Below are 24,072 nucleotides of genomic sequence, written 5' to 3' on the forward strand. Positions count from 1 at the left end.
GGTCATTTCAAGAGGCTTCACTGAAGACGGGGTACAGGTGAGAGAAACCGTTCAAATGTCTACTTACGGGTCAAACACGAGGCGTGTGATGTACTCTTTGGGCATGCGAGGCAGCTGGTGAGAGAAGACGTTCTGCAAGCCCACCAGCCACATCAGAATCTTCTTGTTGGACTTCTGGGAAAGAGAGTTCCCTATGACATGGAACTCTATGATGCCCCGCCTCTCCTCTAACCTGGCTGTCTCATCACGAGCAGCATTGGCAGACAGCAGACTCGTCTAGCAGAGAGTGACAGTGATGATCAACACAGTCAATTATTATATTCATTCTAACAAACATCCAGTTTCCATACTTAGATGTTAAGACTAGATAAAACATATCCGCAGTCAACATAAATATCCACGTTGCACCGGCGAATGGACATTAAATGATGCGTCTCAGTCTTGGGAAGCGCTCACCTCTGGACCCAACATGGCAGCCGGGTCAGTGATGGTCATCATCACCTCGTTGACCAACTCCATCGGGATGTCTCCCATCACTCTGATCCTTTTAGCGTCCTCCAGGGTCAGAACTTCTGGAAGCTTCCTCTTCTCTCCTGAGGAGAAACAGCACAAAACATGACTATAACCACCATTAATTTAGATGCTGTTTATGTGTGAGGCTATCCCACAGAGGCATGGGAAATAAAAGCTCCCCACGTAGACAGATAAGACATAAAAACAAAACGTCAGCTATTACTTCACACCCAGTACAAAGCAAAAGTTAGCTTGGCGGGGTTGCCAGAGTTACTGACCTGTTATGGGCTCGGCCACGCCAGAGTCCAGCCCCAGGCTGCCTAGCGAAGAGCCACTGTTCAGGCCCTTCGAGAAGGAGGGCGAGCCCGACACTGCAGCAGGGCTGATCACTGCCAGGATCAGAAACACAGGACAATGACCGAAACCAGACAGAATTATTGAAAATGGAGAGCGGGAAATCATACATTACATGTTGTACAACCTATAAGTGCCTTTATGGATCCACTTATTCAGTTGGAACTTAGGTGTCCCTCACCTAACTGGTGACCCAGCTGGCCCCCCTCGGAGGCAGGCATGGTGAAGTCAGCCTCCCAGATGGGAGAGTTTTCCCCATAGATCTCCTCCTCTAGCATAGACAGAAACCTGGGACACAAACCCTTTGTTACAAGCCACAGATACACAGCGTCCATCTCACTCACTCCAGAATCTTGGTTCGATTGCAACTCGAGGGAGAAACCACAAGGAGTATCAACTTTGATTCCGAGCGGATTACTACGGATTGGTTGCACACCACGTACTTGGGAAAGTGTGTGAGGATGAGTGTGCGTTTCTCTGGTAGGAGCTTGTCCTTCTCCACTCGGAACTTCTCCAGGAGCTGGCGACGCGTCACGGTGAAGATTGACTTGAGCAGACTGCGGCCAAACACCTGGGTGGTCTCATAGCGCGGCAGGCTGTCGTTACTCTGGGGGACATGGCAGTAGCATAGCCACCTGGGAAACAAGACACAGATTACAGTAGTTATGAGTCACAAAAAGAGCAGAATGCAGTGAGACCTTTACATGAACAGAAAATAAACAAGACGCAATACAACAATATCAAAAAAGCAAGATGCAATAGGCTGCAAAAAAATAAATAAAATACATTTTCCACAACACATGGCTCACACACACACCTGGTGTAGTCCACTTTGTAGGCTGTGCCATCATCCTTCTGGGACCGCTGGCGGAACTGTGTGGGAGTCTCCAGCTTCCAGTAGTTGAGRCACAGGAGGAACATCTTGGAGAGCTCAAACATCGTCTGCCTCTCTCTGGGTGCCAGGTGGCTGAATTTGTACTGMACGAAGTTCAACACTCCCTGAGGARCAAMATAAAMSWRWMSWRWAMRWAMWKTAYTKTWSKGKWRGRRRRRAAGRAMAGMWYRRSWWRMRRRWMRGGKARRRRAGRMKRYTRYTACYWSCTSMWYRWTGKKSKKCTKMWRRRRGGGRSKMCYCMMYRATSMYYCCWCYAYYRKCKGMYKMMTYWKCWRSAWGMWKYWTYTYMKCAGCWRSKGGGGGGATAGAGACGAACAGAGAGAGAGGATCAAGATGTGCTAAGCCAGAAAAGTAGAGGTTATGGCCATCTACACTTGTCTGTCTGGTTGGAATGGAGGGGGAAGTGATGTCATACCTTGAAGAGGTAGAAGTAGACCTGCTTGGTGTCCGTGTCCTCCTCCTTGTGCACAGACATAAAGAGGTTCTCCACATCCACCACCATGCCCAGCAGCCTGTTGATCTCCTCCTCGGACACGTTCTCCAGGTGGGACACATGGGCCGCTGCACAGGAGGGGTTCAATAACAGATCAGCATCTTAAAGCGTCAATCAGCCGCTGAAACAATGACAAAGGTAACTTCTCTCAAATTCATAGCCAGAGCTACGGATGCAAGGACTGACCATCCGTGGTATTAAAATTATAGTTTTACCCATGTTTTTAGGCCATAGTGTTTCTTTACATTTACATTGTTTCACCTCATACAAGTACTTGGGAGTAAGGCTAGACGGTACACTGTCCTTCTCTCAGCACATATCAAAGCTGCAGGCTGAAGTTCTAGAAGTCCTCTATCGTAATCGCTCCTCTTTCACCCCAACTGCTAAACTAACCCTGATTCGGTGTACCATCCTAACCAAGCAAGATGTAATTTATAGATCGGCAGGTAAAGGTGCTCTCGAGCGGCTAGATGTTCTTTATCATTCGGCCATCAGATTTGCCACCAATGCTCCTTATAGGACACATCACTGCACTCTATACTCCTCTGCAAACTAGTCATCTCTGTATACCCGTCGCAAGACCCACTGGTTGATGCTTATTTATAAAACTATCTTAGGCCTCACTCGCCCCTATCTGACATATCTACTGCATCCGTCATCCTTCACATACAACACCGTTCTGCCAGTCACATTCTGTTAAAGGTCCCCAAAGCACACACATCCTTGGGTCGCTCCTCTTTTCAGTTCGCTGCAGCTAGCGACTGGAACGAGCTGCAACAAACACTCAAACTGGACAATTTTATCTCTTCATTCAAAGACTCAATCACGGACACTCTTCCTGACAGTTGTGACTGCTTTGCGTGATGTATTGTTGTCTCTACCTTCTTGCCCTTTGTGCTGTTGTCTTTGCCCAATAATGTTTGTACCCCGTTTTGTGCTGCTGCCATGTTGTGTTGCTGCCATGCTATGGTCTTAGGTCTCTCTTTACGTAGTGTTGTGTTGTCTCTCTTGTTGTAATGTGTGTTTTGTCCTTTATTTTAATTTGATTTATTTTTAATCCCCATCCCAGCAGGCCTTTTGGTAGGCCATCAACGTAAATAAAAATTTGTTCTTAACTGACTTGCCTAGCTAAATAAAGGTTAAATAAAATACAAACAAGCTTATATGTTGGGTTCTGATGGGGTACGACAGTTGAACTAAGCTCATTAAGAATTTATAAGTTATATTCATCAAGAATCAATAGGTACATATCATTGATTTAAGGTCTTCGAAAGCCAAGTTAACAAACAGATCACCGACCATTTCGAATCCCACCGTACCTTCTCCGCTATGCGATCTGGTTTCTGAGCTGGTCATGGGTGCACCTCAGCCCTGCTCAAGGTCCTAAACGATATCATAACTGCCATCGATATTAGACAATACTGTGCAGCTGTATTCATCATTTTTATCGGCAGACTCAACAGCCTTGGTTTCTCAAATGACTGCCTCGCCTGGTTCACCAACTACTTGTCAGACAGAGTTCAGTGTGTCAAATCGGAGGGCCTGTTGTCCGGACCTCTGGCAGTCTCATGGGGGTGCCACAGGGTTAAAATCTTGGCCCGACTCTTTTCTCTGTATACATCAATGATGACGCTCTTGCTGCTGGTGATTCTCTGATCCACCTCTACGCAGACAACACCAATCTGTATACTTCTGGCCCTTCTTTGGACACTGTGTTAACTAACCTCCAGACGAGCTTCAATGCCATACAACTCTCCTTCCGTGGCCTCCAACTGCTCTTAAATGTAAGTAAAACTAAATGCATGCTCTTCAACCGATCGCTGCCTGCCCTATATTCTGACTGTGTGGACAACTACAAATACCTAGGTGTCTGGTTAGACCGTAAACTCTCCTTCCAGACTCACATTAAGCATCTCCAATCCAAAATTAAATCTAGAATCGGCTTCCAATTTCGCAACAAAGCATCCTCACTCATACTGCCAAACATACCCTCGTAAAACTGACTATCCTGCCGATCCTTGACTTCAGCCATGTCATTTACAAAATAGCCTCCAACACTCTACTCAGCAAATTGGATGCAGTCTATCCCAGTGCCATCCGTTTTGTCACCAAAGCACCATATACTACCCACCACTGCGACATGTATGCTCTCGTTGGCTGGCCCTCGCTTCATATTCGTCGCCAAACCCACTGGCTCCAGGTCATCTAGAAGTCTTTGCTAGGTAAAGCCCCGCCTTATCTCAGCTCACTGGTCACCATAACAGCACCCACCCATAGCACGCGCTCCAGCAGGTATATTTCACTGGTCACCCCCAAAGCCAATTCCCCATTTGGCTGCCTTTCCTTCCAGTTCTCTGCTGCCAATGACTGGAACGAATTGCAAAATTCACTTAAGCTGGAGACTCATATCTCCCTCACTAACTTTAAGCACCAGCTGTCAGAGCAGCTCACAGATCACTGCATCTGTACATAGCCCATCTGTAAATAGCCCATCCAACTACCTCATCCCCATACTGTTTTTTTATTTTTATAAAATATGTTTTGCTCCTTTGCACCCCAGTATCTCCACTTGCACATTCATCTTCTGCACATCTATCACTCCAGTGTTTAATTGCGAAATTGTAATTATTTCACCACTGTGTCCTATTTATTGCCTTACCTCCCTGATCTTACCTCATTTGCACACGCTGTACATAGACCTTTTTTTATTGTGTTGACTGTATGTTTGTTTACTCCATGTGTAACTCTGTTGTTGTTTGTGTCGCACTGCTTTGCTTTATCTTGGCCAGGTCTCAGTTGTAAATGAGAACTTGTTCTCAACTAGCCTACCTGGTTAAATAAAGGTTAAATAATTTTTTTTAAATTAAATTTATAAGTACACAAATGGATGTAGCAACTGCTGATTGCCCCTTTAAAAGGGGGATAGCTAAGTATTTTTACTTTACTCACTCAATCAAGAGATGAGACTGAAACCTACATTGTGCAATTCATATTATAATTATTGCTATTATGGAATAGCATACAGATTCTATATCTATGATGTGTATTGATGACATTAGGTTCAGTGTGATCATGAAGCGTATCTATTTTCAAACTAGTGTTGAGTCATAAGGCACCCTACCCAGGGCATGCCCGCAGCTGCGACAGGACTCGCTAAGGCTGGCCGCTTGTTGCTGTAAATCCATACTTCGGGTGGCAGTCGGCGGTTGTGGGTTCTTCCAGCCATTGCACTTGCATGTGTCACTAGCCTAAAGAAAAGAGGAAAGTAAATCAGAAGCCCCACACTAGCATCATAAAGCAGATTCATGCTAGTTGGCTGTCTAGCTAGCAAAGTTGGTTAACCGTGCTGTTGCTAACTATATTCTTGACAGTAACGTTAGCTACGCCATATACATTTATGAAGGCTATTATTGCATGTTAGAAACCAAATGCAAATGACAATGGTGTTTTGTTTCTGTTTGTTGAGACTGTTATACAGGTAGGGGAAATGGCTAGTTAGCTAGTCATTGTTTTGGTGAAGTTGGCTATGCTAGCTAGCCTAGCCATATAGCTAACGTTAGCTAGCTAGCTACCTTGCAAGCGGAGAAGACGCCGAGTTTCTCGAGCTTTTTCGCCCGTGGAAAAGCTCTGACTTGGGCTTTTTTTTGACTCGCCCGCTGTTGTTGGCTAAGACCTGGTCTGACTGGGTCACTGTTCCCCGATCCAGATCCCACCGCAGCAGCGTTAGACCCAGCAGTCCCACCAGACTGAGCTTGATGTAGCCGGGGTTGCAAGGCCTGTGCCGCTGGGTCCGACATATCAAAACGCACGCTTCACTGTTGCTTGTTCCACTCAAATGGTACGTATACACATCATTGGATCCACACCACCCCTGTTTGGGTCGCTCACCTCTCCCCTCGCCCTGGATTTAAAGAAAGGCAGTATGGGTACTGTAGTCGGTGGCCCCTGCAGTCTGCCTAAAGTATTGAAAGTAGCCGGAGTATTCAAAGTTTGCAATAAAAACATACAAATCCATTACCATAAAAAAAATACGGCATTACACTGTTGAATTAGCTACACTATTTATTGAGTATAAATCCAACTTTAACGATCCAGTAGAGGTCAGTAGAGCACACTAACTTTAACTTCAATGAGGACTGTTGTGAGAGGTTCTTGTGTAACATGTAGGATAAATAATCGAAATAACTTAATGTGTACTTATCCCTTTGCTTTTGAAATGAAATGTTTCAGCTTTGGGGCAACAGCTGTTTACAATTAGTATGGGAAAATAGAATCTGTCCCAGCTATTACTGTTACGTCAGAGAGAGCAAAGGGGTTTTGGCCAACTAAATCCACTGGGATGGATGGGGGGGGGGGGGACGATTGTGGAGCAAGAATGTGAGGAATTCAGTCAGACCAGTGTTAGATTTTCAGACAGACTCCCTGAGCTCAGCTGGCTTCTTAGACTGATGAGGATCTATTGAGCAGATCATAAGCAAGATAGAGAATTAGAGAACAAAGGCTGGAATGACTGGAAACAACTACTATAAGCTCAACATGTCGGTAGAGATACGAATAGCTGTTAGAGTAGACGATTTCACCTAATACCCATTGTCATACAACAAATGAGAAGACAGGCAGACAATGAGATACCTTCCCCCTTATTTATTGGTAAAATGACAATTTGTTGTTTTGCTTGGTTTACCCCTGTCCCCCATCTCACAGCATTGACAGCTGCAGGTACTGTTGTGCTAGTCATTGATGTCATAACAGACGCGGACTGGTCAGAGGAATCGCCCTCCCGATAGGAAAAAGTAAAAAAAATAATAAATCAACAAAAAAAAGAAACTGAAGAGAACGTCTGAAATCACAAGCGGTGACAGAAGCAGTGCACCCAATACCAGAGACTCTCCAGAAAACAAGAATTGTACACAAATAAAATAAAAAATACATCTTTACATGACAAAAATAATTGTGGATGACAAAGCATCATGTTGAGATTGGGAAGGTATTGTATTGACAGTAACTACTGATTGGTTACATGTTTGAAGAAAAATAATGATACAAATAATAGCAACATGTTTTCAATACACAATTGTGATTTTGGTCAGGAAAACAAAATCTTGCTTTATCCTTTTCGTCATTGTATATGAATGATTCAAAAACATTAATGCTAAAAATGTTTTAGTGCATTAACATCAGTCACCAATATGTATAAGGTTGGATATCATAGATTAATGATTGGAAAACCTTAGGCGGTCTAGTCTTTGAAATCATACTGTTTAACGTGTGCCAAAAATAAGTCAACAATAATAACAATGTAATAGTTCAGTTAATCTACACAACTGCTATATCTGGAAGGAAAAAAACTGTTCTCCTAACTCCTTTTTTGGGGTTGAACACTCTCCCTTCTCTTGCCCAAGGGTGACGATCGGGAACAAGGAAAAACGAAATCATGAGAATTGCTACATTATTCACCCACCACCAAACTAAAACAGGGTAAGAAGTGACAGAAGACATACGTTGAAATACTGTAGCATTACGGTAAAGATGACGAGAGAGAGAGAGAAAGGAGAGGGCACAAAGAGCTCGTTCATTATTCCTCCCAGTTGCGTTCTGATTTTTTTCTTACAGAAATACAGTGAAAGAAGAAAAGAACAGTGCTCTGTTAAGTGCGATTGGTAAGGATTGATCTTTTTTTCCCTCCCTAAGTGGGGTTGTTTTTTGCCTGGGTGATGTCAGATATCCATCGTTTGGTTGGAGATAATGGGTTGTTACGTCCTCGGGTAAGTTAAAACAGTTGTAGGTCGTCATGTTGGTCATAATTGTGTCATTTGTCTGATCATTGGAACCTTGGAGTTGTGTGTTGACAAGCTGATTGGCCTGTGAGCTGGTTTGCTTATCAGTTGATCGGTGCATGGTGGCTGGTCAGACCGTCAGTTGGTTTGACCGTGGGATGTGTTTGTCAGCTGGTCTGATCAGTTGGTTGATACTGCAGGTTGGTTGGTGTGTCGGTCCAGTTGGTTAGTTCCCACCACAGCACTTGCTACCACCAGCCTGTGGGGCGGCTTCCTGCAGATCCACTCCTGGCCGACCACCGGCCCGGCCACCGGCTCCACCCGCTGGCTCGTTCTTAGGAAGCTTCTTGGCTACAGGAGAAGGACAGAAAGAAACAGTAAGTAGGAAGCCTTTATGGTTTCTACACATTTGATTTGTTCTGTGAAGAAATGTACACTGAGTATTCAAAACATTTCGAACACCTGCTCTTTCCATGACAGACCGACCAGGTGAATCCAGGTGAAAGCTATGATCCCTTATTGATGTCAATTGTTAAATCCTCTTCAAATCAGTGTAGATGAAGGGGAGGAGGCAGGTTAAAGAAGGATTTTTAAGCTTTGAGACAGCTGAGACATGGCTTGTGTATATGTGCCGTTCAGAGGGTGAATGGGCAAGACAAAAGATGTAAGTTCCTTTGAACGGAGTATGGTAGTAGGTGCCAGGCGCACCGGTTTGTGTAAAGAACTGCAACGCTGCTGGGTTTCTCACGCTCAACAGTTTCCCGTGTGTATCAATAATGGTCCACCACCCAAAGGACATCCAGCCAACTTGACACAACTGTGGAAAGCATTGGAGTCAACATGGGCCAGCATCCCTGTGGAACGCTTTCGACACCTTGTAGAGGCAATGCCCCGACGAATTGAGGCTGTTCTGAGGGCAAAAGGATGGGTGCAACTCAATATTAGGAAGGTGTTTCTAATTAAGCAATAAGGCACCAGGGGGTGTGGTATATGTCCAATATACCACAGCTAAGTGCTTTTCTTAGGCACAATGCATCGCAAAGTGCCTGGACACAGCCCTTAGCTGTGGTATATTGGCCATATACCACAAACCCTGAGGTGGCTTATTGCTTTTATAAACTGATTACCAACGTAATTAGAGCAGTAAAAATAAATGTTTTGTCATACCCGTGGTATACGGTCTGATATACCACAGCTGTCAGCCAATCAGCATTCCCGGGCTAAAACAACCCAGTTTATAATGTTTGGTAAACTCAGTGTATACTTAAGCAATAAGGCCCGAGGGAGTGTGGAATATAGCCAATATACAATGGCTATGGACTGTTCCTTTGCACGACGCAAAGTGGAGTGCCTGGACACATCGCTTAGCCGTGGTATATTGGTCATACACCACAAACCCTGAGGTGCCTTATTGCTATTATAAACTGGTTACAAACTTAATTAATTAGAGCAGTAAAAATAAATGTTTTGTCATACCCGTGGTATATGGTCTGATATACCACAGCTGTCAGCCAATCAGCATTCAGGGCTCGAATCACCCAGTGTATAAATGCACATATAATATTGTGGTACACGTACCTATGGCCATAAAGATCTCATTGACGTTCATGGCCGTCTTGGCTGAAGTCTCCATGAAGAGCAAACTGTTGTCATCTGCGTACGCTTGTGCTTCCTACAACAACAAAAACAAAGGGAGGACAGAGATCTTTAGAGCTCCATCACAAACATATCGATACAATCAGTAATAACCCAGAGCTTTGAGAGTTCGTGAGCATTCTTGAATATCAACAGAAACTATACAAATGACATTTCTAGGACATTCTCCTGTTTAAACAAACTTATCGTTGACATTTTCCACTAATAGTCCAGTGGGAGCAGCATCTAATTGTTAGGAGTTCCTCAGTACCTGGAAGTCCACAGCTCTTTTGTTGGCCAGGTCAGCTTTGTTCCCTGCCAGTGCAATAACGATGTTAGGGCTGGCTTGTCGTTGGAGCTCCTTCACCCAGTTCTTTGCACGAGTGAATGTATCCTGCACAGGAAAAAAACACATTCTTAACATCATAAAAACAAAGGCAGATTGCACAATGCATGTTTGTTTTTCACACAAGAGCTCTATTATATATCTACAGAAGTGTCAGTTACGAGAGCAAAGGTCTGTCCTTTGTTGAGGGTTTGAATAATCAACCTCAGCTAAAAAAAAAAATAATCACTGAGTGCTGGCAACACTCAGGAACCAGTTGCACACGTGACCAGCAGCTGTCACTCACTGTGTTGGTGATGTCATAGACCACGATGGCAGCCTGCGCTCCTCTGTAGTACATAGGGGCCAGGCTGTGATACCGTTCCTGCCCTGCAGTGTCCCAGATCTCAAACTTAACTGTTGTGTCATCCAAGCAGACRGTCTGTGTGAGGAAGGCAGCTGGAGGGGTGTAGAGACAAATCATAGACTTAGTTTCAGGCTCTATTTTGATTTTGAAGTCTGCAAATGCCCTACAGATAGAAAAGAGGTGTACATTTTACTACGCCTGTGCATTTCCTCACAGTGGAGTAAAACTCAGTATCTGTACAGGACAGGCATTCTGTTTTCTTCCTTAGATCGTGTCATAGGGGTATAGTTGTCCCTATTTGACATGGCTGAGTTAAACTAGCACAAGGCACACAACCCCAACAGCCAAGGCCATGAGACAGTTAAGAGGAAACATGAACAGTGGCTTAATGAGAACTCGTGAAGCTACGAAGCCAGCGCTGAGGAGAATTGGGAGCCTTCCAACATTAGAGAGAGGAGGAAGGGACAATTATGTAAATAAACAAGATCGAATCGCAGAGCACTAAGCACCGGGTAAAAGGTTACTGCGAGAAATGTAGTGAGAGTTAAAAAGTGACGAAGGGAACAAAACATGTGGCTGTCTATTGGCTAATCCATGGAACAGAAAGATAATGCTAATTCAGCCCGTTGTGTCACATGGCTGAGGGAAATGTACAGCAGCGCTCATAGAGGAAGCCTGCTCCATACTAAAAGCTCGGTGACCTTAGACCAGACAGCTGACAACAGGTTTTAAAATGTTTTTAAAATGCTGACTCGTCCTAAGGCTTTGGCTAGTGTAAGCACCAAGCATCCTGTCTCTCCAGCCTCACCCTGCTGTGGCTACATGATGTGACTCTGTAATTTATGTATTTATTTATTTATTTATAGAAAGGGTAATGCATAAATCATGAAGATAGCAATCTAGCTAGTAAACCACTAAATCATCATGGAAATTCCCAACACCTGTGTGTAGGTTTGAAACACTAGGTGAAGCTGAAAATAAATAGTTACTCATTAGTCGTTAATCAACTTTTGCAGTGGAATTCTTTGAATGTTCAAACCAGAAACTTGAGCCATCAAGTATCGGCTTCCAGATGCGTAGATATTAGAGCAGTTCCAGGACAGGAAATCCCATTGTTGACCGACTTCCTGTTTTAAAGAGCCCACAGAGAGAGACCCCCTTCTCGCTGCTCCACTCCGGCTAGCAAGTCAATACATACCGTTTTAGGCAGATGACAAGTACCTCTTTCTCACACTAATCTATTTTTCAGTTTTGGTTTGAACATTCTCTGTAAGGCTTTCTGTGGCCGGGAGTAAGGACCTCCCACTCCTTGTGGCATATTTAAAGTGTCAGTCAAAGGCTCGGCTGCTCATGCAAGAGTCAGGTGATCAGCTGCCAAGAAAGATCTGGTTCATGTCTACTCCTGACCTGGCCTTGACAACAGCTAGGGTAAGGGCTGCTAGCTAGCAGGAACACAGCCCCGGTTACCAAGGCATTCTAAGTGGTCTTCCTTCAGTCTACCACACATCCACACTTCCATTCTATTTGATCTTTATAACATGATACGGACTCAACACAAGGGCAGTTGTAAAGCAACACAAAACACTAAGCATGACTAAGACAGTGAGAAGAATGACAATGCCTACTCACCTCCGATGGTGCTCTCCTGGTACTCGTGGAACTGGCCCTTGACGAAGCGCAGCACCAAGCTGGACTTGCCCACCGCTGACTCTCCCAGCAGCACCAGCTTGAACTGGCAGATCTTGTTGCTGGCCGCCGCGCCGTTGGTCCGTGCTGGTCCTCCTCGACCTGCCATGCTGCCGAGCTTCACCGGGGTAAGAGGCTCTTGGTGGAGGATGAGGCTGCCTTGGGGCGGAGGACTGGGGCTCTGACGCTGAGCAGGGACTGGAGCCGAGACAGGGCCAGGCTGGGTCAGGTGAGTCTAGGCCAGGCAGTGAGGGGGCCGGAGGAAGAGGGGACTTCACCTGTGGGAGCTGGAAGAAAGAACCGACTGAGTAATATCACTCGTAGGCAGCCAGTGTGAAAGGTAAACTTTAGTAAACTAGAGCGCCTTCAGAATGTATTCATACCCCTTTATGTTGTTGTATTACAGCCTGAATTCAACATGGATTAAATCGTTTTTTTCTGTTCTCAACCATCTACACACAATAACCCATAATGACAAAGTGAAAACATGTTTAGAAATGTTGCTCATTTATTGAAAATTACATAAGTATTCATACCCCTGAGTCAATACTTTGTAGATGCATCTTTGGCAGTTATTACAGCAGTGAGTCTTTCTCGGCAAGTTTTCCACACCTGGTTGTGCAACATTTGCCCATTATTCTTTAAGCTCTGTCAAATTGGTTGTTGATCATTGCAAGACAGCCATTTTTAAAGTGTCTTGCCATACATTTTCAAGTAGATTTAAGTCAAAACTAACTCAGCCACTCAAGAACATTCACTGTCTTCTTGGTAAGCAACTCCAGTGTAGATTTGGACTTGTGTTTAAGGTTATTGTCCTGCTGAAAGATGAATTTATATCCTAGTGTCAGCAGACAACCAGGTTTTCGTCTAGGATTTTGCCTGTGCTTAGCTCCATTTTGTTTATTTTTTATCCTGAAAGGACCGGAGGATTTTAACAATTACAAGCATACACATAACATGATGTAGCCTCCACTATGCTTGAAAATATGGAGTGTGGTACTCTGTCTTGTATTGGATTTGCCCCAAACATAACATTTTGTATTCAGAATAAAAAGTGAAAATGCTTTGCCACATTTTTTGCAGTATTACTTGTGTCTTGTTGCAAACAGGATGTACTTTTGGAATATTTTTACTCTGTACAGGCTTCCTTCTATTCACTTTGTCAATTACGTTAGTATTGTGGAGTAACTACAATGTTGTTGATCCATCCTCAGTTGTCTCCCATCACAGCCATTAAATACTCTGTTTTAAAGTTACCATCGGCCTCATGGTGAAAACCCAGAGCGGTTTCCTTCCTCTCCGGCAACCGAGTTAGGAAGGTCGCCTGTATTTTACTAGTGACTGGGTGTATTGATACACCATTCAAAGTGTAATTAATAACTTCACCATGCTCAAAGGGATAGTCAAATTTTGGTTACCAATAGGTTCCCTTCTTTGCGAGGCATTGAAAAGGGACCTTACAGATAATTGTATGTGTAGGGTACAGAGGTGAGGTAGTCATTCAAAAATCAGGTTAAACACTATTATTGCACACAGAGTGAATCCATGCAACTTATGTGACTTGTTAAACAAATGTTTACTCCTGAACTTATTTAGGTTTGCCATAACAAAAAGGGTTGAATAGTTATTGATTCAAGACATTTTCAGATTTTAATTAACTTCTACAATTTCTAAAACATAATTCCACTTTGCCATTATGGGGTATTGGGTTTAAGCCAGTCACAATTTTTTTTTTTTTTTCAATTCAGGCTGTAAAACAAGAGGTGTGAATACTTTCTGAAGGCACTTTATATACAGGTTATGATACAGTTGCAGCCAAATATGTTCAGAAACGGGGTCTCCATTGAAGGTTACGGGTCTTCCAGCAGGACAGCGACCCCTGGGCTCCCAAGTGGTGCAGCGGTCTAAGGCACTGCATCTCAGTGCTAGCTGCGTCACTACAGACCCTGGTTCGATTCCAGGCTGTATCACAACCGGACGTAAATTGGGAGTCCCATAGGTCGGCGCACAATTGGCCCAGCGTCATTAGGGTTTGGCCGGGGTACGCCGTCATAAATAATAATTTGACTTGCCTAGTTAAATAAAAGGTTAAATGCATTAAATCAATTAAATTAAAACACATCAAAAAGCACCCAGGATAGTCTTATAGTCTTGCCTAAATCAGTGAGAAAAGTGTTGACTGCAAGGAGTCAATGGTGTCATACCAAGTTGCCTACTCCCGCAAGTGTCTGGTATAAACCAATCTACTATCATGTTCCAGGTTAGTCCCTTGTATCTTAACCCTTGACTGGGCTTATTATTCAGGTTCAAACACACCCTTAAAAATGGTCCTGATGTGCATCACTTGCTCATTAAATCCCCAAAATGCCTCAAATGAATGCCTAGCAGACTAATTGCTTCAGTTCAGTGTTGTAAATCAATAACGTTCTGATAAACCCTATTGGTCGAGGAACATCTCAGTGCTTCTAAACGCCATGGTTTGACAAGAAAACAGTCCAAATGTTTAAATGAAGGTTATTTTCTGATTGGCCTACTGGAAACCCACATTGTGGTCTGGACGTCTGTTCGAATGAAGCAAGGGCTGGACAGGGAGATAAGCCCTGTCCTATTCTCTCTTAATTATATTTACTTTAGACTCAACAGTCAAACACAGCAGTGAAGGAAATGTCCTGTGGTCCTGTCTAAAGCAACATTTAGATATGCAGATTGGGTCACGATGAGTATGACCACAATTAACCATGAGCATTCACAATCATGACGCTTGAATGACAAATTTGTGTGTGGGGGGAGACAGTCCCCCCACGCACCCCACCCCCCAGACACATTAGCTTAAAGCCGAGTTCAACTATGTTCACATCCAACCTGTGTGTGTGTGTGTGTGTTCTCAGAGACCACAGAGCTGAGGACCACAGTGAAAATACAGAACAGGAACTGATAGTCTGAGCTGCTTGCCCACCTTGCACACCTCCATCTTAACTTAGATAGGTTCACATTAGTCACATGATGATGTGCAGATTGAGTACACTGGCCCAACCACAAGACGACAGAGTCCATGTGTTGTTCTTGACATTGACTGAGGAATATGACTACAGTAAGAAAAACTTCAAAACACATCTTCCATAGTGCTACTTTACACGGTCAGTCAGCTTCTGCTTGGGGAAAGGGACAGGAAACGGATTTAATATCAAAGCAGGAAGTGAACATTGCAGAAGGACAGAGTGGCACAGACAGACAGACACAGTTGGCCCGTTATACACGTAAACAATGCCACTTTATATAATGTTTACATACCCTACATTACTCATCTCATATGTATATACTGTACTCTATATAATCTACTGCATCTTGCCATCTTTATGTAATACATGTATCACTAGCCACTTTAAGTTTATATACCCTACATTACTCATATGTATATACTGCACTCTATACCATCTACTGCATCTTGCCTATGCTGTTCTGTACCATCACTCATTCATATCTTTATGTACATATTCTTTATCCCTTTACACTTGTGTGTATAAGGTAGTAGTTGTGGAATTGTTAGGTTAGATTACTCGTTGGTTATTACTGCATTGTCGGAACTAGAAGCACAAGCATTTTTGCTACACTCGCATTAACATCTGCTAACCATGTGTATGTGACAAATAACATTTGATTTGATTTTTATACTAAACCATTAACTGTTAGGACAACCAGACTAAGTTAACCTACAATGCTAAAATCCATAATTAAGTGTGAAACATCACAATAACGGTCTACATGACACTACAGTGTATAGGTTTATACTATAGGCCTGTCTTTCAACAGTGAGAGCATTCAAAGATTGAAAAAACACACTTGACTAGRGGGGGGGGGGGGGGGGKGAATGTGTACAGTTTTCTGCAAGTCTACACAGTCATGGGGGTGATAATAAATGGCAATTTTAAAGAAAATGTTCTACAGTGCTACACATTTTGCCATAGCTTATGCCGTGTTCTTACACCATCTGAGTGACTCAAACGAAACTAAATCAATGAGGGTCCCATGGCATATTCACTTTATTTTTTCCCAACAATTCTCGTTTTCTTCATTATTATTATTATTTTTTAAACAGGTTTCCGTTTTGCAGTCTATTTTTATTATTATTAAAAAATAAAAATTGGACGTTTTAATTGTACAACAATGCTTAAAGACATCAACAACAAAAAAATGAAATGCAAGTGTGCACCAGCAAGAGACTGTTGTTTGGTTAGCAACATTTCTGTAGCGCTCATGTGATTAGGCCATTTGTTTTGTATACTCTGCACTGGATTGATGCAAATAATCCTGAAATCATTCTCCCAGGTCGGCATAGGCTACTTTGTAGTTAACATTTAATTGACAATGTTTTCGGGGAAGCCATCTGTACCAAAATACTTATCATTAGCATCTTCGCTACACGGGTACACAAAGTGGAGACATATGCGCGCACACGACACACAGTTTCAGAAAGTTGCAGGAAAATACAAATCACTGATGCATTTAGTTCATGTCTTATGATTAACTTGGGCAAATTAATACATTTTCTAAGAAGTTCAATAAATTTTTTGAATACAGTTTAATTCTGTTTTATTGTCTGGATTCCGTGATACCGTCCACAACATGGATTTTATAGGGTCCTGGTTAAGGAGCGAGAGAGGTAGGCCAGCCAGAGTAGGGTTGCTGTTGCCGCTCAGTCTTTCCCAGGCCAGGCAAGGGCCTAATCTTTTGCATGTGACAGAAGATCACACTGTGTTGGTACCACACACTGGCCTTAGAGGGTCAGCCCAGCACAGAGCAGACAGTACAGCAAGGTAGCACACCAAAGGCCTAGACTACTGCCACATACACACCATCCGAGGGATTCCTAGATGCACCACAGTGAGTGTGGAGAGAAACAGCTGCATGTTCATTGGGTCAACATGTAATTCCCCTATGTGCTAATATGATGAAGCTGAGGTGCAAACAAGAGAGAAAGTTGTAACAAAGCCAACATAGACCAGGACTGTGGAACTATGCCCAATGTCCTTGTGTTTCTGAGAAGAACGTAGAAACATCCTGGCATTTCTTCTAATAAAGGTTAACAAAATTTTTTTTTTTTAAAGCTAGCCTAAACAGGTCACTTCTGTCAAACATTTGAGGCGCTTTTTACACAACGCGTTTACCCTTACCAGTATGTCTACCATTCTAAGGCAAAACAACAGGTGTGACTACTCTCCAACCCTGATAGCCTACTACACACACTATGGAAATGAAGAGGGCAGCATGCCTCACTGCCCCAGGACAAGGCTCCATAGCCAAGGACAGGGAGAAGAGGGGAGGGAGGCTGGAGGATTCCCAGCCTGAGATGAGGGCTTCAGAAACAAACAGGATAAGAGTGAGAGAACATTTAACCTAGGCTAGTCATATGAGGCCATATTGTATATTAGTGTAAGTAACACTGATGTTAACACTCAATATAATATAAACACTGAGGACAAATAACTGAAAATCTGATCCGCATCAAAAGCCGTGTTCAATCCACCATTATACACCAACACAGTGGATTTAGGCCTAAGAGTTTAGGACATGGTTATTGAACAGTATAGTGAACAGGGCAGCACACAATTTGGCCCAGCGTCGTCCGGGTTTGGCCAGGGTAGGCCGCCATTAACTGACTTGCCTAGTTAAAAAAAAAAATTAAATACAAATTATCCTTGGTAGTATGATTGACTGATTGCTTGAGGGCTGCAGTGGCTGGCCCAAGACTCACACACTCCTGTTCTGAGAGTCACTCAGAGCAGCATCCTGCATCTAAGCAGCCCTCTGCTGGCATCTTTAATGGGCTCTGGAGACCTCCACACACTGAAGTGGGTCAGAGAGATGGAGGGGAGAGAGGCTGGGTCAAATAGAGAGTAGGCGAGAGGGATGGAGAGAGAGAAAGGTAGGGAGAGATGGTGAAATATTCATACAGCCTCCCGTGGGCTTTGCTGCCAGCTTGATATCCAAGCACTTAGTAAAACACAGCCACTGAGAACTGGTAGCAACACACACAATTAACTACATACAAATATTGCATGTATTGCCCTCATGATCCAACAGTTTCTCGCTCACATGCATGGGGTAGATTTTAACGCCATACAAGACAACGCATGCACAGATATAGCAAATGAAGAAGCCACGTTCATGCTGACCAAACCGACTCCGCGCGTGCACGTTGGTGTTGTCTAGCCCCACCAGACGCGTTCATGCAGGTTAAAATACCAAAACCAACTATATTCATTTGGGGTCAGGTCAAAACACACATGAAACATTAATGGACATTTAGCTAGCTAGCTTACTGTTGCTAGGTAATTGGTCCTGGAAGATAAACATTGGGTTGTTATTTTACCTGAAATACACATGGCCCTTTTTTTGCTGGATCTTTGACCCATTTGGAGTCATAGAAAATGATGTGTTCTCTACTCCGACAATTAATCCACAGATAAAAAAAGGGTTTGTTTTTAGTCAAATTATTTTTCTTCTGTGGATTTGACATGGCGGTTGGCAACCAACTTTAGATGGGAGGTAGATGGGAGAGGCGGGACTTGCAGCGCGCCAAGCGTCTAAAATAGAACCAAGTTCTATTAGCGCCTGGCTACGCAGACGCACGTTTACGCACGCAAGCACTTTGGATTAAATGATTGAATAACAAATGTACACATTCATGTTATTCAACATGGTCAGCTTTGTCAGAATGTTAGTAAGTCTGGAAAAGAGTGTGGGGGAGGGGGAATATCTCAGTAACTTCAGTTTCTGTTTAACATGACCAGTGAAATCAGTTACCATCACCTTGTGGGTTTCCTCTTATACTTGACATCCCAAACATTACACACACAACTGGTCCACCCACCTGGCCTTAAGTTGGCTAAGTACCCACTCTCATATTTAGCCATGAACCCCATCTGCTATGCCCCACACTACTCTTAACTAGGGTCGGGACACTACCACAATACTCATTAGTATCGTGGAGACGATACAAAACAAAGTGAATTTAACTTTAGGAAAATAGCCATAATGTTGGAAACATTTTATGTTGTCGTCCAGAGTCACATTTATTTTCCAAGCTATAGCACACAATATTTTACATGCAGCAGGTTTTTAAAGGACCAAAGAGTTAGATCTGCTTTTCATTTTTGACATTGAAAACATATCCTGGTATCGTCCCGGCCCTACTCTTAACCTCAGAGCCCTCGCAGCCAACCCCATTATTGACCACAACTAGCCTAAAGGTATGCTTCAGTCACAGCTTACAGTCCCACTGTGCTCTGCTGTCAGGTACAACTTTGCCTGGGTGCCGGTCAGTTTCTGCTCTCTTGTCAACTCATTATGGAATTGTCATACCAAACATTGCTGAAAGGCTTGACAATGACATTGGAGTAGGCAGAAACACAAACAGATCTGGAATCAGGCTAGGTAAAACTCCTAGGCCAGTGCTGTTCATGGTAATCAGCAAGGGGTGAAATGGGTGATGATCAGAAAGAGTAACTGATGCTACTGGACTGGGTAGAATGAATCAACTGATTAGGCTATTTTTTTATTTGACCTTTAATTAAATATGGCAAGTCAGTTAATAACAAATTCTTATTTTCAATGACGGCCTAGGAACAGTGGGTTAACTACCTTGTTCAGGGGAAGATCGACAGATTTTTTTTTACCTTGTCAGCTCGGGGATTTGATCTTGCAACCTTTCGGTTACTAGTCCAACGCTCTAACCCCTAGGCAACCTATTGTAAGCACTGCTAACAATACACACCCCAATAGGCCTATGAGCTGTGTGTTCCCAAAGGATAATTCAAACAGTCTCCCACTCCTAGACTCCAGTTGAAACATCAGCTTGCCCATTTCCTGGCACAGCCATTATCTACAGATGTGTCAGCGTGTGACCGTGTCAACGTGCATTCGTCATCAACGCCATGGAATTAGTGGTGCAACAAGCTGTCAGGCAGACAGACTTCATTTAACCAGTTACCTAGGAATAAGTGGTGACATGACAACAGGTTCTCTGAACTCCAAGGGTGGAGGGACCAGAGGAATTAGATGTAATGGGGAGGGAGGGTGGCGCTACCAGCCTGCATCCCGCTATTAGCTTGGCTTTCATCTGAAGTATAAAAGGGTTGGGCCTGGATGGGAAACCGTCAGGGAGGATAAACCCAGAGACGGAAGAGAAAGCGAGACACCCCAATCGAGTAGCACAGTGGACTATTTCAATATGTATGCAAGAGAAACTAAAGCCGAATGACTAAGGGATGGGTCAATTGGAAGAGGAAAGGAATGGTGACTAAGGCTGCGTATAGAGAGGCAGTCCAAATTCCTTTAATTTATTTTTTTCACTCATTGGTATTTTGACCAATCAGATCAGCTCTAAAAATGATCTGATGTGAAAAGATCTGATGTGATTGGTCAAAAGACCAATGAGTGAAAAAAATATCAGAATTGGGCTGCCTGTCTAAACACAGCCTAAATCTCTGGGAATGCAAACAGGATACACATCACTAGCAAATGGGGGCAGGCAAGGGAGAAATCATCTCCTTCTCTTTCTGGCTCCCTCTGTGTGTGAAACATGACAGCCAAGCAAAAGCCTGTGCAATACAATTCTACTCCATGCCGATAATTTTGGCCTATCACGTTAAAGGGAAATATAGCCAACAAGTTGTGGAAAAAGACAACTGTTTCAGAGTTAATTGAAAATAAAGCCATTGTTGATTAAGACGAGAAAATTCCTCAAAAAAGTGTCTATTGAACCATATGGTCCATCTACTAGAATCTCGTGGACAATATGGACACAGAAAAAAGAAAAGAAAAAAAGAACACTAATATGTATAATTAAAGTATAAATTACCAAACTTATCAGGTAATCTATGACCAAAAATTACCAAAGATTCAGTTGACGGTTTTAAATTACCGGTAGCTTTGCCACCCTATGTGAGATAAAAAGCATCCGTTTTTTGCATAAGCCTACTAGGCTAAACCCCAACCCCCCCATTCAGTTTGAGCATGGGGCTATTGTCAGAGATAAGAACAACAGACAGGGCCTGAGCTGCAGAGATAAAGGGTCAGGGTGAGGTTAGTGGGCGTCTCATCTGGCTGCAAGGAAGCACACTTCATTATTAATGACTCAAACTTAAAGAAATCATTTCCCATTTGTTTAGGCCTAAATTGTTGTGGTTTAATCAATAGGGGGCATACATTGATCTTGTAAGTCTCAAACAAGTCTTGTAGCAAACTGACCAGTAACCCACTCTGCACATAGAACTCTCCAGCTTGGGTAACAGAAAAAAAGTCACACCTACAGGATATCTTCAGTCTTTTGAGGAGTCATCAGAATGACCTGTTGTGAATGGGCATGCTTCTCCTCCTACACACCCGATTCATTCATTCCTCCATTGACTCCAATGCATTACAACCTTTCTGACCACACTAACGCATACCAATTAGGCTTACTTCGGATTAAACATCGAAAAGTGTTGGGTCTCACGCAGATGTATGTCATTTTACTCGCCATTCTGTCAGGAATATTTGGAAATGTCACACACTTTCTTAACTAGCCTTACAACACCAAATCAAACAAACATTTTATGCCACCTAGTAATATTGCCTTTTATATAAATGTTTGCCTGTGTCAAAATGTGTCACCACTCTAAGGACAAGGTCCACACCATAACATGGCAGCAGCTTAGGCAAGTTATTAAAAATCCAGTCTCTAGTCCTGTTATTGAGCCATAACACACCAACGAGTTTCCAATGAGGATTTACCCTGGTGTTTACCCAAAAGACACAAGCCGAGTCCACTTTTCAGCCTGCATTTACATAACAATGTCTAAAATGTGAACTTTAACAGCTTCTCACAAAGCAACTGTCTTAATGATGCAGAGGTTGTTGACTCTGCTTGTCCAAAGTCTTAGTGTCTCACTCCTGATAGAAACTCAATTACACTAGGGCTTACATTAAAAAGGGGCAATTCAGTCTCCTTTTCACCCCACTTAACAAATGATTTACGTAACAAAAGGTACATCTCAAGACGAGTCGGTTATTTGAATCAGCTGTATAGTGCAAAGGCAAAAACCAAAACGTGCACCCAGGGTTTGGGAAACGCTGCACTAAGGTATGCAATGACTGACATGACGAGGAAAACGGACAATGCACTACCCAATTCCATAGTTGCACCTTGTACATTCTACTATTACAACTTTCAGGAGTAAGTAGAATGCCAAACTGAGTTCTGGGGGATTCCCGTGCCCACCCCCTTGCCATAATATGACCTGCAGTAAAGGTGAAGGAGTTAACAAGGTTACAGGACTGATGAGACACAGTAAGTTATGAGGAACACCACATTAAACCATAGACCAGAGAAAAGGAGGCATGCATTCATACAAAAGTAACATGACACAGACACTCACATGAGGGCTACATCAGACAACTGACCTACGTGTACCACCATTGACACACCAAGTACAGACCAAAAACTGTAACTCAGCAATGACGGCATTCAAAATGATGAGCCTAATTGGAGACAGCCATGAACTTTGAACTCCAATTATGCTAAATATGTTTTGAGACCTAGCTAGGTAAACGATTATTAACAGTGGCAAGATAATAATTAACGTAAAAGACCTGGTGACATGTGGGTTATTGCCAGATGGAATGTATTCGTGATCATTACCAGGTAGAAACCATAAATAGCTATTAAGGTGGTGGGTTTCAAACTTCCTCATACTATCGGTCATCATCGTTGATACCAAGAGCCTGCTGACACCAATGGCAATGAGCTAAGATACTTTGTTGAAAGCTTGAAATCAACATATGAAAGGTTTAATCAAATTGATTGGACCAAAAGGAAAATCTACTAGCTAACGTTATATAGTTAGTTAGCTGTCAGTTAAAGGCTAACTAGCAATGAAATACAAATCTAACATGACATTTCTGTAATTTAACTAGCTAGCCCACCAAGTTACGGTAACTAGCTAGCTTTTTAAAGCCATCATTTAAAAAAATTGTTATATGTCAATAAGAGCTGAAGTTGAGTAGCTATTTAGCTGAGCAGACACCGACAAAAAATATGTCTACTGTAAATTAACGTTACTGCCAGTAAAAACAAAATAGGACCACACTGACGAAAACTAGCTAACGCTAACTAACTTGGCTAAGTTTATGATGACATCACAAAGAAAAGACGGGGTAAATCAAACATCTAAAGATAAATAACTATTTGGTCAAATTATGAACAAAGCTTTTTATTGTTTGCTAACTAGTTACCTCATTAGCTATCTGGACAAGTAATCAGTCCCATTTAACATATCAATCTGACAGTCGTTAGCTAGCGACGTATCTCTGGCTAGGTAGCTCGCTAACGTTAGTTTACTGTCTGGTTGCTTAAGCAAAATTTGACAGTGGAAATCTGAACCAAAATAGTATAGTTTACAGCTTACCGTTAAAGGCAGAGGTCAAACATTCGTTCCCTTTTCTTCGTATACTCTCACTTTCCACAATTTCGACTTTCGACTTTTCTCTCTATCACAGCTCACTACGACTGCTCAACACATAGGCCCCGGCCTTCACTTCTGCTTAGAGCATTTTTTCCGGGATCCTCCCACTTCCTGGAGGTGTGGCTTCCCTCTAATTGTGTCGTTGGGAACCTGGGAACTGTAGTTTACTAAATCAATGAACACAAATTTTGTCAGGGCTGATTATTTGGGAGTAGTCTCCATAGACAGACTTGTTGGCTCCCACAATGTATCAATGCTACTGATTTTGCTTATGATCGGGTTTACGAGACTAATTTAGGAGTGGCAAGCAGTGGCACTCCCCAGCGCTATATAAGAACCGCATCCGAGATTTTTAAAAATATATATAAAAAACATCAAACTAGCGTTTACACAAGCAGTCCAGTTCAGATATTTTGTACACTAATTTGTATTTTAACCAATCACATGAGATATTTTAACATCAGATATTTCTCAGAGCTGATCTTTTTGGTCAAAAGAAACACCCCTGGCAATCAACTACTCA

The 24,072-nt window shown here is 42.9% G+C and overlaps 2 protein-coding genes across 2 annotated transcripts; both read right to left on the minus strand.

The window, feature by feature from the left end:
* Nucleotides 1-29: 29 nt before the first annotated feature.
* Nucleotides 30-6,279, minus strand: LOC111981323 (histone acetyltransferase KAT2A). The gene is given in 9 exon segments (XM_070449613.1): nt 30-276; nt 457-593; nt 792-902; nt 1,049-1,155; nt 1,311-1,502; nt 1,685-1,914; nt 2,145-2,323; nt 5,377-5,503; nt 5,828-6,279. Coding segments are annotated over 9 exon segments (1,521 nt in total). The 5' UTR covers nt 6,053-6,279; the 3' UTR covers nt 30-63.
* A 605-nt stretch (nt 6,280-6,884) lies between these two features.
* Nucleotides 6,885-23,636, minus strand: LOC111981322 (ras-related protein Rab-5C). Its single transcript, XM_024012541.2, has 6 exons — nt 23,493-23,636; nt 11,989-12,332; nt 10,300-10,451; nt 9,939-10,061; nt 9,611-9,704; nt 6,885-8,383 (listed from the first exon to the last, which is right to left on the minus strand). The coding sequence occupies exons 2-6, from the start codon at nt 12,152-12,154 to the stop codon at nt 8,259-8,261; spliced, it is 660 nt and encodes a 219-aa protein (XP_023868309.1). The 5' UTR covers nt 12,155-12,332; nt 23,493-23,636; the 3' UTR covers nt 6,885-8,258.
* Nucleotides 23,637-24,072: the final 436 nt, after the last annotated feature.

The sequence above is a fragment of the Salvelinus sp. IW2-2015 genome, linkage group LG20 (assembly GCF_002910315.2).
Source record: "Salvelinus sp. IW2-2015 linkage group LG20, ASM291031v2, whole genome shotgun sequence".
NCBI classification, from domain to species: Eukaryota; Metazoa; Chordata; class Actinopteri; order Salmoniformes; family Salmonidae; genus Salvelinus; species Salvelinus sp. IW2-2015.